We start from the raw sequence: 15,029 nt of genomic DNA on the forward strand, positions 1-15,029 counted from the left end.
GGATTAGATTGTGAGCTCCAGTGAAGGACAGTCAGTCAGTGACATGACTATGTGCTCTATAAAGTGCTCTATAACGTCTCAGCACTATATAAATGCTTAATAACAACAACAACATTAATAATAATAGTAATACATAATAATACACGTTGAGTTTGGTGCTGTGAACTATTTTCCTGTGTTGAAATTTTGCTCTATATGACTTCTATGAATTAACAGATCTAAAGTTACATACACACATGTGATAACCATCTGCTGGAACGGCCAATAACAACCACTTCAGCTGATGATTGTTCTGTGTTTACAGTGGCTGCAGATCCATCTTCCTCGGGCATCAGTATTCCTTAAGGGTCCATCAGATCCTTAAAGGGAAACTAAACTGAGAAGGATATGGATTTTTCCTTTTAAAATAATACCAGTTGCCTGACTCTCCTGCTGATCCTTGTGTCTAACACTTTTAGTCACAGCTCCTGAACAAGCATGCAGATCAGGTGCTCTGACTGAAATCAGACTGGATTAGCTGCATGCTTGTTGCAGGTGTGTGATTTAGCCACTACTGTGGCCAAAGAGATCAGCAGGACTGCTAGGCAACTAGTATTGTTTAAAAGGAAACATCCATATCCCTTTCCCTTTAAGTTCCCTTTAAGGACCCCCAATTTCCAACTGATAATAACGTTATTTCAAACCCTCCATGCGCTGATCATCATCTCTCCCCTCCCCCCTCCATAGAAGCAGAACACATCGCTAGCTTCAAGACTAGGGATGTGTCTGTACAGCATGCAGGGCCGGGCCGAGACACAGGTGAGAAAGGCCCCAGCCTCAGGGCGCAATGTAGGAGGGCGCGCACAACTCACTCAGCTATCATTCCGCTATTGTGTTTAAAGCAGAGAGAAATAAGAAAATGGGATACATGTCAGTGACTGCAAGCCAGATAACTAGAGATTAAGGTGTTAGGGGGGGGGGGGGAGTTGGGATTCCCTGGGGCCCCTCTTAGTCTAATAGCAATCAGTGTGTGACTGGTGTGGTAGTAGGAAGGATAGAGGGGAGCATTTTGGTGTCTCAGCCTTGGGTGCTGGAGGACCTTGTCCTGGCTCTGACAGCATGATTACCCGAATTGTCAACTGAGGGATAGTTTCCAGATCCCAAACGAGCGACAATTATCATACATGTGTGTGCTTAGCTTTAGCGGATACGGTGAAGGCAGAAACACGTTACCTTGGTTCCCTGGAAGAAGTCATCGATAGAATGGGACCCCATGAACGGGAACTGGAAATGTGTGTGCGTGTCGATGCCGCCAGGCATGACCAGTTTACCGGAGGCATTGATCACTTTCACACCCTCCGGTCTCGAGGGCCGCAGGTTGGTCCCGATGTCCTTAATCAGACCATCTTCAACGTAGACATCCGCAAAAAGGGATTGATCGTCGTTCACGATTTTACCCCCTTTAATGAGAATCCTGTCCTGTGATGACATGGTCTTGTTGGTCTGCAGAGCTCTGAATAAAATGATCTACAAAGCTGAAGACCCTGCAGCCCCCTTCCTTATTGATGAAGGAAAGACAGCTAGCTGTTGGTTGCCGAGAAACCTTCAGTCTGGCTTTTTAAAAATCCCTGAACGACTTGCTTTTATACAGAGCGGCTCGTTGGTTATTGGCTGCGGCGGAATCCAAGCCCACCCTCCGTCTTTGAAATGGATATAAGTTTAGAGGACCGTTCCAGCAACCAAAGAATTATAATTGTGTTCAGACAGAGATTTTACTGAGCCAGAACAGGCGGGTTTCCTAAGGACGCTGGCCTTTATTTCTGTTATGCAACTTAGTTATACTTTTCTGCTGGTGTATGCCAGTTTATTTAAATATCTGGGTCATCTGGAACTAGATTATAAAACTAAAGGACAGTGCTGTGGATTAAAGCAGAACTCCACTTAAAGCAAACCTGAATCGGAAAAAAAGTTATGATACAATGTATTGTATGTGTAGTACAGCTAAGAAATAGAACATTGGTTATATAGGTTTTTTTTTTTTTTAATAACTGCATCATTGTGTCACAGTTGCAGTTTTAAAACTACACTCTGTCTTTTAAACTATAAAACAAAACAGAAATATTGACCCTTAGAACTTTCCTGTAGTGAAACCTTATCTCAAGCCGTTTCTCACTGTTTTTTGGCTCTTTAAGAGCTTCAGAAAACAGGACTGTATATTGGACCCAGTGAGTGGAATAGCTCAGAGAGGCTGTTTTGCATAGATAAGAAATGAACTTTTTAACTCTTCCTGTACTAGAAAAAAAAATATGAGACTCTTTTCTTTGGTACTAATGTTCTATTTCTTATCTGTACTACACATACAATTCATTATCTGATAAGTTTATTTTTGCTTCAGGTTTGCTTTAAGACTACGTTTCAATAGTTTTACAAAAGAAAGTGTAAGAATTAGAACCCAAATCATATTATTATTACAGCCTGCCCTGGACTGTAGTTGGTGAAAATAATGGGAAAGTGAGGTCAAATCTTTCTCATATGGACAAAGACATGAATAAAAAAAACAATTGTGCACCGCATAGTACTGTGCACCCCTTTATTGGGGCGTAGCTTCAGGCGGTGTCACCCGGCAGTAATAGCATTTGGGGAGCTACCTGCACTCTTCCCTTCCCTTCCTGGAGGCCTAGGGTGTCCTCCTGGTACGCCAGCTCCCAAGTCACTGTACATACCTGTTCCCAAAATTGGGTAAGGCCTAGTTCACACTACAAATTGCAAGTGCAATCGCAAGCACTAAGCACTTGTGAGTGATTTTAGGAGAGATTTCTGGCATTTTTTGCAAGTGATTTTGTATCTTTGTTTTGAAATTTACGATTTCTGTGCACAGACAAATATGTAGTGCACTCTTTGACCTGGAACTGAATGTCTTTTAAAAAAAAAATCCCTGAAAAGCTCAGAAAAAAGCTGTTCACAGCGCTGTTAAAGCATTTGCGATTTTTCCTATACCTTGCGTTGAAGCGCAATCGCCCAGAAAATTGTGCAGGACCAGAGGCGTATCTAGAGGGGTGTACACATGGCTCATGCCTTGGGCACCACAGAAATATGGGCTCCAAGCCAACTCTTTTGTTGTGCTGTTATGCCTGCCCCTGACTGTGCCAGCATGCATGCCCCTGTGCTGCCCCACATGCCTGCCCCTGTGCTGCGCCGCCATGCCTGCCCCCGTGCCTCCCAGTCACTCAGACCTCAGATCAGATTAATGATGTTATCTGGGGAACATAGCTACATAACTTATGTACAGTGGGATGCGAAAGTTTGGGCAACGTTGTTAATCGTCATGAATTTCCTGTATAAATTGTTGGTTGTTACAATAAGAAATGTCAGTTAAATATATCATATAGGATACACACAGTGATATTTGAGAAGTTAAATGAAGTTTATTGGATTTACAGGAAGTGCGCAATAATTGTTTAAATAAAATTAGGCAGGTGCATAAATTTGGGCACCGTCTTCATTTTATTGATTCCAAAACCTTTAGAACTAATTAATTATTGGAACTCAAATTGGCTTGGTAAGCTCAGTGACTCCTGACCTACATACACAGGCGAATCCAATTATGAGAAAGAGTTTTTAAGGGGGTCAATTGTATGTTTCCCTCCTCTTTTAATTTTCTCTGAAGAGTAGCAACATGGGGGTCTCAAAACAACTCTCAAATGACCTGAAGACAAACATTGTTCACCATCATGGTTTAGGGGAAGGATACAGAAAGCTGTCTGTTTCCACAGTTAGGAACATATTGAGGAAATGGAAGACCTCTGGCTCAGTTTAAGTTAAGGCTCAAAGTGGCAGACCAAGCAAAATCTCAGATAAACAGAAGCGATGAATGGTGAGAACAGTCAGAGTCAACCCACAGACCAGCACCAAAGACCTACAACATCATCTTGCTGTAGATGGAGTCACTGTGCATCGTTCAACCATTTGGCGCACTTTACACAAGGAGATGCTGTATGCACAGGAAGCCTTTTCTCCGCCCACAGCACAAACAGAGCCACTTGAGGTATGATAAAGCACATTTGGACAAGCCAGCTTCATTTTGGAATAAGGTGCTGTGGACTGCTGAAACTAAAATTGAGTTATTTGGGCATAACAAGGGGCATTATGCATGGAGGAAAAACAACAAAGCATTTCAAGAAAAACACCTGCTATCTACAGTAAAATATGGTGGTGGTTCCATCATGCTGTGGGGCTGTGTGGCCAGTGCAGGGACTGGGAATCTTGTAAAAGTTGAGGGACGCATGGATTCCACTCAGTATCAGCAGATTCTGGAGACCAATGTCCAGGAATCAGTGACAAAGCTGAAGCTTCACCGGGGCTGGATCTTTCAACAAGACAACTACCCTAAACACTGTTCAGAATCCACTAAGGCATTCATGCAGAGGAACAAGTACAACGTTCTGGAATGGCCATATCAGTCCCCAGACCTGAATATAATTGAAAATCTGTGGTGTGAGTTAAAGAGAGCTGTCTATGCTCGGAAGCCATCAAACCTGAATGTACTAGAGATGTTTTGTAAAGCGGACTGGTCCAAAATACCTTCAACCAGAATCCAGACTCTCATTGGAACCTACAGGGAGCGTTGAGAGGCTGTAATTTCTGCAAAAGAAGGATCTACTAAATATTGATTTCATTTCTTTTTTGTGGTGCCCAAATGTATGCACCTGCCTAATTTTGTTTAAACAATTATTGCACTTTTTGTAAATCCAATAAACTTCACTTCACTTCTCAAATATCACTGTGTGTGTCTCCTATATGATATATTTAAGTGACATTTTTTATCGTAACAACCAATGATTTATACACGAAAATCATGACGATTAACAATGTTGCCCAAACTTTGGCATCCCACCACTGTATGTAGGGTGCACATGGCCCTAGGGGCGCACAGGCAACCATAGCACGTAGACGTGAAAGGATGCTGTTTTTCGAGGAAAAGGGGGCTCTGACCGGGGAAGGTGGGGAAGGGAGGCGCAATTTCAGTTTTTGCCATACACTCTATATTACCCAGATACGCCCCTGTGCAGGACCCACGCTTGCAATTGGAAAGAAGGCTCATTGATCATGTGAGAACACTCACATTGGATTTCATTACACAAGCGCTTTCACACCGCTTTTAAAAACTCTAGTGATTAAAAAAAAACAAAAACCTCCAAGCACTTATTGGGCTCGATTCACAAAGCGGTGCTAACCCAGTTACAGACTTTAGGCGTGATAACCATTGCACCACGCTGGTGAAAAGCCAGTTTAGGCGTGATAAGTTTAGGCATGCTAAATTTAGGCATGATAAGTTTAGGCATGATAAGTTTAGATAAGTTTAGATTGTGCGCAAAGTCCCGCACGCAAAGCAGCGCCATTAAACTCTATGCAAAGTGCACCAGACTTTGCTAGCGCAAAACTTTTGATCAGCTGTGCACTGCGGTGCTAACCCAGTTGGTGTTTAAACTTATCATGCCTAAACTTATCACGCCTAAACTTATCACACCTAAACTTATCATGCCTAAACTGAGTTTAGGCGTGATAAAGGGCTTTTCACCAGCGTGCTAACTGTTAGCACCGCTTTGTGAATCAGGCCCATAGTGTGAACTAGTCTTAAAGAGGAACTTCAGCCTAAACACACATACTGTCATTAAGTTACATTAGTTATGTTAATTAAAATAGATTGGTAATATAATCTCCTACCCACCCTGTTTTAAAAGAACAGGCAAATGTTTGATTTCATGAGGGAAGCCATCTTTTTGTTTGAAAGGAGGTGACAGGGAGCATGAGATACAGTTCCAACTGTGTGCTGAATCTGCTGATCACCCCTCCCAGTTGCTAGGCAACGTGAATAACAACATAGGAAATCCCCTCATGCTTTGCACAGCATCAGGGGAAAAAAGCCCGGGCAGTTTTCTTTGATGGGTGGAGCTTAGCTAACAATGCAGCTAAAAATGATGCTTTGGTAAGAAAAACAAAGTTCTGATGCTGTGAAACTGTTAAAGAGACACCAAGCCTTTTCAGTTCTGCTGAGTAGATTTTTAGTCCGGAGGTTCATTTTAACTCTTGAGAGGGAGGTTAGGAGGAAACATGACAACCTGCACATGGTGCCTCTGCCAACATGTACTGCAATATGTGTATAGAGATTAGAGAAAGCGGAGGAACATCCACAATCAGTAGAAAACATTTTATTCCAGACCCTTAAAAATAAATTCAGGCAATAACACTCACACAGTGGAGAGGGGGTTAAATGAAGTTGTCATTTTTTCTCTTTTTCATTTTAGTTGTTTTTAACTTAGTTGTATACACCTCTGGGGGCCTTTTGTTTATTTCACAGATTACTGTCCCTCCCACAGCAAACATCACCTAGACAGCAGGCTTACATCACTGTATAAACTCTGCAGCCCCAGCCCCGCTTCCTCAAGCCCCATCTGCATGGATTGCTCCCACACGATCCTCCGCTGCCTCTATAGCCGGTACCGGGTCCCATCACTTCCGCCGAACGCGGCCAGTTGTACGCATCCACAGGGACTCCCTCTGTCTCAGGCGCCTGTGCGGTATGGAGGGAACACGCTGCGCTTGTGTCGACTGGGCCTGACTGGTCAAAGTGACGAGACTCGGTACTGGCAATAAAGGTGGCGGAGGAGTGCGGCGTGGGAGCGATCCATGCGGATGGGGCTGGAGGAAGCCCAAGGTATGTATAAATCTATTAGGTCGTTCATCTCTGAGTCTCTTTAAAGGGAACCTAAACCGAGAGGGATATGGATGTTTCCTTTTAAACAATACTAGTTGCTTGGCAGTTCTGCTGATCTCTCTAGCTGCAGTAGTGTCTGAATCACACACCTGAAGCAAGCATGCAGCTAATCCAGTCTTACTTCAGTCAGAGCACCTGATCTGCATGCTTGTTGAGGGGCTGTGTCTAAAAGTATTAGAGAGACAGGATCGGCAGGAGAGTCAGGCAACTGGTATTATTTTAAAAAGAAACATCCATATCCTTCTCAGTTTAGGTTCACTTTAACCTCAGTTGAATGGTTGATTGAACACTGAAAACTGTTCCTCTACTGGTGCCCATATAAGTGCCCCAGGAATCCTAGCAATGCCGCTGCTCATACATAGAAGTCTGATAGAGGGAACAAAAGGAAGAAATGTTTGTAGAGTTGTAGGTGAGGAGGGAATACACTCTTAAATGTCTGTGGTATGCCCAGGGGCGCCTTAACCTACTGACCACCCAGGCAGCGGCTTGAAGTGGCTTTGATGGGGTAAGGCACAATAAATTACTGTCAGTCCAAGGGGAAATAAAAATTCCAGTCCTGAAAGACCGTTGTAAGGGACTGGAGAGAAATAGATTTCCTTCTGTTTTAGGAAGGCAAATTACACCAAGCTTTGCTTTTTTAGTAGGAGGGCATTTTGGTAACTTTTATCCCCCTATACATTCCTAGAAGCTTGGGTCACTTTGAGCTGCTTGGATACTCTGCTCTTTTCACAAATAGCATTCTGCTAAGTCAAGGATAAACAATCATTCAGAGTTCAGATTTATAGATACTCCCTAAGAAGAAGGTGTCTGGTTTATAGCTGTTCTCTGCCCCACCTTTCTGAGCCTGAGTGACTGACTGCTGTTTAAGGGTATGTAGAGAAAGTTTTCTACTCTCTGTTTTAAGAAGGCAATTACACCAAGCTTTGCTTTTTTAGTAGGAGGGCTTTTTGGTTCCTTTTATCCCCCTATACATTACTAGTAGCTTGGGTCACCCTGAGCTGCTTGGTTACTCTGTTCTACTCTCACAAGTGTTTTTAGGAATGCATCTAATAAGGATTCATAGAAAGATTTGAGACAGTCCCTCACTATTCAGTGTACAGAGGTGACAGCACCCTACCCCCAAATGTTACTGAGTCCGCAGAGCGAGCAAGAAAAACAAACAAACAAACAGTAAACTCTGCAGACAGCCTTGTGCTCTGCTGCTGCTAGAATGTCTGGCATGTCTAAATGTCAGGACGCTTGCCATGACTAGCTATGGAGAGGTAGGATCTCCCCTCTGGGACACACAGCCTGAACTTCTCCCTGAATTCACCAGGACAGTGTTTGAAGTGTGTAATGGACACAGTGGGGGTTGCAGGTTTTGTCTTTCATTGTGAGAGAGTGAATAGGAGGGCAGCATCTAAAGCTCAAACAATGATAATGGACATGTAAGCAATGTGTGTAATTACATCCTTCACTACTTATAATTGAAGCTGGCATAATAATGTATTTCCATTAATGCTGTCTGTTTGCCCTCTCTCTAATGCTATGTACCACCTCACGATTTTTCCAACGATTTTCCCGATGTCCATCAAATTTTTTTTTGGAGCGACAAGTAGTCATTTACACGATGTCGTGACATCGCTTAGCGTTGTGTGGTGAAAAGTGACCATCACTGAGGATCTTTAAGATCCTTGATGACACCCCGTAAAGTACTGCGGTCGCTTGACTTCTCGTTGGTGCCTGTCCTGTAATGTCACGTGACATCTTGCATACCCGCTGGCAGGAAGATTAATCGCCGGACGCTTGTCATGAGGGACACCTCGCTGGATCCATCTTCCTGTGTTGTTGCAGTCACTGTGGTGAGTGTGGAGCTTAACTTTGCTCGCCCTCACCCTCTGCTCATGCTCCCTCTCCCACTGTCTCTCTGACCAAACAACTGCTACTTGGGGAACAATGTGCACAACTATGTACACTAGTCTGAGCACTCTTCAGGGGAGCCAGTAGCATTTGGAACTATTATTGTGTATTTATGTAGCACTGACATCTTCAGCACTTTACAGAGTACATAGTCATGTCACTGACTGCTCACTGGAGCTTACAATTTAATCCCTACTATAGTCAAACTGTAATGTCCTACCATATTATTATTATGTATTCATATAGCACTGACATTCTGCAGCACTTTACAGAGTACATAGTCATGTCACTGACTGTCCTCAGAGTAGCTCACAATCTAACCCTACCACAGTTATAGTCTAATATTTTCAATATAGGATTGTTTTGGGGTAAACCAGTTGATTTATTAGTATGTTTTTTAGGATGCAGGAAATGTCTGAAGTGTCTGAAGACAGAAACTCCATGCAGATTTTGCCCTGGCCAATGTTCAAGCCTAGGACTCAGCACTAAAATTCAGTAGTGGTACCCACTGAGCCTCTATTCTACTCATAGAGATCTGCTTATCCATGTCATCAATTCTGACCCTCTACTACCCTTCCTCCCTCCATTCTACTTCTCTTCTCTTGTATCACTACAAACACACTGTGCTTATCTCCAGAATGGATTATGAATCAAACTATTAGGCCCAGTGCACACCAAAACCGCTAGCAGATCCTCAAAACGCTAGCGGTTTTTGGAGCAGATTTCAGAACGATTCTAGGCATGTTTAGAGACATTTTCTAAACATGCTGAGCGTTTATGTGAAGCAGATTACAAATCTTGTTACAGTAAAAGCTGTTACTGAACAGCTTCTGTAGCAAAAACGCCTGGAAAACTGTTCTAATCTAGCGTTTTTTCAGAGCAGTTAGTATTTTTCCTATACTTTACATTGAGGCAGAATCGCTTCTGCCAACCGCAAATGTGCAGCAGGAGGCGCGTTTGCGGTTTGCTAAAAACCTCAAACCGCTGGTGTGCACCATCCCATTGAAATACATTAGCCAAGCATTTTCACAGACAGATGTAGTTGGCGGATCGCTGCTAAAACCGCTCGGTGTGCACTGTGCCTTAAACCACCTTACCATATCAGCCCTTCAATGTCATGATATGCCCACTCTAGTCCTACCCCAACAGGTGGTAACATATCTGCATATCTCATAAGGTTTGTGAAAAATTATTCTGAAAAGAAGAATGTCTTGCTTGATAATCCAATCTTGCAATGTGACTGACATTGGAACTTGTAGTGTGGGTGTTGTATTTATTTGAGGTGCATACTGGCAGCATGTGCTGTATGGCATACAATGCTGATCATCCACAAGGCAAACTTAGGCAGCTGCCTAGGGTCTAGAGATAGTTTAGGGGCCTGGTGGTTGCTAGCCCCCACCAAATCTAACTTAATGAGCCAGGTGACCATCAGTGGAGGGCAAAGTTTCATAGTTATCCTTCTCTGATGGCTTATATCATGTGTGAAGTGTTCTATAATGTAGATGATTTTTGTTTTTTATGGGGGGGGGGGGGGGGGGGCCACAGGATTTCTTGCCTGGAGTGACAAGAAGGCTAGAGGCGCCCCTGGGTATGCCCATCATCTTCTCTATCCAGCAAGATAATAGCATTCAGCGGGGTCAGGTTTTTAGGATCAGCTAATTTGTTGCCAAACACAGCGGGAAGCCCAAGGCCGAATTTATAGTTTTTCCACCCCTAGGCCAACTTTCTTGCAGCTCCCCTTCCATGTGCAGCACCCCCTTCCCATGCCTTGTGCAGCCCCCTCCTCCATGTCTAACCTTCATGTACAGCAGCCCCTTCAGTTATATACAGATCCCTTGGGCAGCAGCTCCCTGTGCTCCTATGCTGCTCCTTATTTGCAGCTTCCATATTCCATTTGCAGCTTCTTCTTCCATATGCAGAAATCCCTCTTCCATGTCCAGCCGCCCCTTGGCCAGCTGGCGACCAAGGTCCGGGCCTTGGTGGCCTTTCCAGAAACCCGGCTCAGGGGAAGCCTCCTGCTTCTCTTTCCCTTCCTCTCTCCATAGGACAGTACTAGATGCCGGCAGATTTTCCCCAGCAGGAAAACAACCATTTTGCACAGTAAAGGACGCTGTCTGTATGGCCATTCATAGGGCTGATATTGCAGAGTGCAGACAGTTCTGTAATGACATGAATGCCCTATTTCACCATTAGTATCAGGGGGCCCAGTCACCCAGTCTCTGCCCTAGGCATGTGCTTGTGATTGCAGCATTGACCAGGGCGTATCTGAATTGTGAAATCTGTTTCATGTTTCTGACCTAATTTAACTGATATTCTGTTTCTCTGCCAGATAAAGTTATGGCAAACAACAGCGACTCTGGAAAATCCCTTTAGTGATTATCCACCATGAGTAGCAATGTGATTTTCAGCGGAGCTAAAAGATTTCCAACCAGTGATGGCTGCAAACAAACAACCCTCTAATGTGAAAACAGTACTAAAATATACTGTAATACCAGAGGTATAGCTAGAGGGGAGCAGCCACTACGATCGCAGCGGGGCCCCAGAGCTGTGGGGGGCCCCCAACTACTAACCTTCCCTTCCCCCGATAAAGGGGACCATACTCCAGATCAGGTGTTTTGTGGGTACTCTTGTTATGGGTGAGAAGATCATGATGGCCAAACTTGTTTTATGACTCTTGTGAGATGGGCCCCAAGGCCACCAAGGGGAGGCAAGGAAAGGGGTGGGACATCAAAATTTCACTGGGGGGCCCCATGAATTGTAGTTCCATCCCTGTGTAATACCTCTCATTCAGTGCACTAATTGTGGTGGTCCCAGAATCTGCAGAGCCGTTGCTTCTGTTGGAGTAAACTGAGTCACTGCACAGGGCCTCAAAGTTAGATCCCCCCCCCCCAGTCTGAGATTGCAAACATCACAATGACTTTACTATCAGTATACTGCTAAAATGTTAAGAGGCCCCACATTATTTTTTGCAAGAGCCTCATTTTACATAAAACTCACCCTAAAGCCTGGCACACACCTTCCATTTTGATTGTCCAATCACTGGTCAATTTCACCAGTGGCGTAGCAATAGGGGTTGCAGCGGTTGCAAATGCACCGGGGCCCTTGGGTCAGAGGGGCCCCATAGGATCCTCCCTCAGCTGCAGTATTAGCTCTTTATTGGTCCTGTGCTTATAATAATGACTTCTATAAATGCTTTGAATGGTAGTAATCATTCACAAACTGTTCCCCATCCCCTTCTTGCACCTCTGACACTGTGGTTGTCCTTGGCAGATTTTAGTGCGCCGTGTCAATTGTTATGTATAGAATCCTTGGGGGCCCCCAATGTAAAACTTGCACCGGGGCCCACAGCTCCTTAGCTATGCCACTGAATTTCACCATCTCCATGTTGTATGAGAGTTTATCTACACAATCTGCTCATGGTATTCAAAGTCTGTGGCCCTCATACTACGCAAGGGTAGTAAAAATTGGCTAACCATTGGCCAATCAAAATCAATCAAAATTGAAGGTGTGTATCACTCTTTATTGTCTGTGGGAGACAGACATCAGAGAGGTACTGGAGGAGATGCTTCATGGGAAAACAATAACTGCTTGAATCATACAGAAGGTGTGGGGCAATAAGGGGACAACTCCGAACATCTCTGCAGTGGTAGAACATTCATTAGGCTATGTACTTTGCCCTGAATGACCACATAGGGCTGGTGCACACCGAGCGGATTTTCCTGCATTTTTACATCCGCTTGCAGCTGTAGATACGCTAGGGTAATGTATTTCAATGGGCTGGTGCACACTAGAACGGAAGGTGTTTTGCTGAAACGCATACTCCCGGGGTGAGGCATTTTTTGGATTTCGGAGGCGTTTCTGCCTCCAATGTAAAGTATAGGAAAAACGCAAACCGCTCGGAAAAACGCCAGTTCAGAGTGGTTTTGCAGGCGTTTTTGTTACAGAAGCTGTTCAGTAACAGCTTTACTGTAACAATATATGAAATCTACTACACAAAAAACGCTACCCAAAAACGCAAAACGCTAGGTGAAACGCTACATAAAAATAAGAAAAAGCGTTTAAAAAAACGATAGCGTTTTGCGGATCTGCTAGTGGTTTTTGGTGTGCACCGGGCCATACAGCAGCAACTTTTAGACTAGGATTTTCCTATGGTTTTGACTTGGATCTTCCATTGTCTGTAAAGCATCTTCCTTTTGGTAGAAGGTAGTAGATTATTTTAACTTTCGTAAAATGGTGAAGAGTGCAAAACTGCTTTGGATAGAAGACTAAACAGGGCTCATTATAGCTATGACCACATTTTACATTTTCCTTGGCCAAAACAATCCCTTGTTATTTTTGTAAACTCATTTTACTGTAGTAGTATTCCAATCAAAATATAAGCTGGGTTTCATCAGCACCCTCTTATTGTTGTGGCGGGTTTGTTAGCATCATTGACTGTTTTGCTTTTATTTCAATAATTGCTGTGTTAGATAATAAACCAAGTCAAAGTGAGAAGAAAAAAGAGAAAAATTAGACGTTTAAAAAAAGCAAAACCATCAAAGCTGAGTATAGTTTCATTCTTTCCATGTCATCTTTAGTAGAGTGACCAGGTTTTTGTGGGTCCAATCTGGGACGGGGAGTGGGGGGCGGGAGAGGGGGGGTTGGCGCGCGCAGCGCACCGCAGTGAAAAGTGGGGGGACTGAGGAGTGCGCAGTGATGAAGACTGGGGGTAGGGTAATGGGCGTGGCCATGACATTGTATGGGCGGAGCTAACGTAATGATGTAACAGCGAGACATAAGAAAGCAGTGTTTACGCCATGATGTGGTCAAACGAGACTTTGCATCATGGGTGTGCAGAAACTGTTTGATGCTAATAGTACAACCGTAACCACAAAGCAGCAAACATAGCCATCTATGACCATTAAATAATAAATGCAGTAACAGTTACCCCGGACACCAGAAAAAAATGCAATGGGCAACATGTCAGCACAAAATAAACGCAATGCGGGCAACATGTCAGTATAAAATAAACGCAATGCGGGCAAACATGTCAGTACAAAATAAACACAATGCGGGCAAACATGTCAGTATAAAATAAACGCAATGCGGGCAAACATGTCAGTACAAAATAAACGCAATGCGGGCAACTTGTCAGTACAAAATAAACGCAATGCGGGCAACATGTCAGTACAAAATAAACGCAATGCGGGCAAACATGTCAGTACAAAATAAACGCAATGCGGGCAACATGTCAGTACATAATAAACGCAATGCGGGCAAACATGTCACCAGAAAATTAACGCAATGCGGGCAAACATTTCACCAGAAAATAAATGCAATGCGGGCAAACATTTCACCAGAAAATTAACGCAATGCGGGCAAACATTTCACCAGAAAATTAACGCAATTCGGGCAAACATTTCACCAGAAAATAAACGCAATGCAAGCAAACATTTCTCCAGAAAATTAACGCAATACAAGCAAACATTTCACCAGAAAATTAACGCAATGCGGGCAAACATTTCACCAGAAAATTAACGCAATGGGAGCACATTTCACCTGGAAAAGAAAGCATTTACTCACCTGGCAGAAGTCTCTGACCTCTGGCGCGCTGCTCCCGGGACCACCTTCCTCCTGCTCGTCTCCCGCACTGACAGGGCTAAGGCAAGATGGCGCCCAAAGCCCTGTACTGGAGACACAAATAGTCTCCAGTACAGGGCTTCGGCAGCCATCTTGCCGTAGCCCTGCTCGCCTGCCGGTGTCGGAACAGACACCGGAAGACTAAGGAGGCTGGAGCGGGGCTGCAGGCAATGAACTGGCAAAGCGTCTATAGACGCCGCAGCCAGTTCATGCAATACAGTGGCCAGAGTCCCGAGGCCGGGACGTCCCGCTGCTAAAAGCGGGACGTTTCCCGGGACCTCATGCTGCCTGGGACAGCGGACCCCGAATCTGGGACGTCTGGTCACTCTACCTTTAGCCATTCATACGTCAAAAATATACATAGTAAGGGCCAAAGATAAGTGTCTCTCTTTCTTCCTCCATTACCTTCCCTTGTCTTCCTGCTCTTCTCTCAGGTCCGGTTCACACTGGTTGGCTTGAAAACTGATCCATGTCAAAACTGATCCATGAAATGGATCAGTTTTTATTTGGCAACAGTTTTTTATCCATTCTGTTAGTGTGTGGTCAGCGACACATCTATCACTCCGAATTATCAAAACCTCCCCAAACTTGGGGTCCATTTGGTGAAACGTGCTGAACGGATCCGTTCTAATGGAGCAATGTGAACGGATCCTATTGACTGACCTAGGGATCCATTCACTTCTGTTAAGATCCGGTTCGTTTAGCAGAGTTAAGTGGACCATTTTTTATGCCAGTGTAAGCTGGGCTTCACTCGTTC

At 44.2% G+C, this 15,029-nt stretch overlaps 1 protein-coding gene across 2 annotated transcripts in view; it reads right to left on the reverse strand.

Moving 5' to 3' along the window:
* DPYS (dihydropyrimidinase) overlaps window positions 1-15,029 on the reverse strand; it is a 103,572-nt gene that overhangs the window by 86,093 nt on the left and 2,450 nt on the right. The window contains exon 1 of one of the 2 annotated variants that reach the window (XM_068237822.1): window positions 1,213-1,664. The exons of the other annotated variant lie outside the window; for it this stretch is intronic. Within the exon in view, the coding sequence (XP_068093923.1) occupies window positions 1,213-1,470 (258 nt within the window). The 5' untranslated portion in view covers window positions 1,471-1,664. Of the gene's footprint in view, window positions 1-1,212; window positions 1,665-15,029 lie in introns of those variants that run through there. 2 annotated transcript variants of the gene reach the window in all.

Source organism: Hyperolius riggenbachi, chromosome 5, assembly GCF_040937935.1.
Source record: "Hyperolius riggenbachi isolate aHypRig1 chromosome 5, aHypRig1.pri, whole genome shotgun sequence".
NCBI lineage: Eukaryota > Metazoa > Chordata > Amphibia > Anura > Hyperoliidae > Hyperolius > Hyperolius riggenbachi.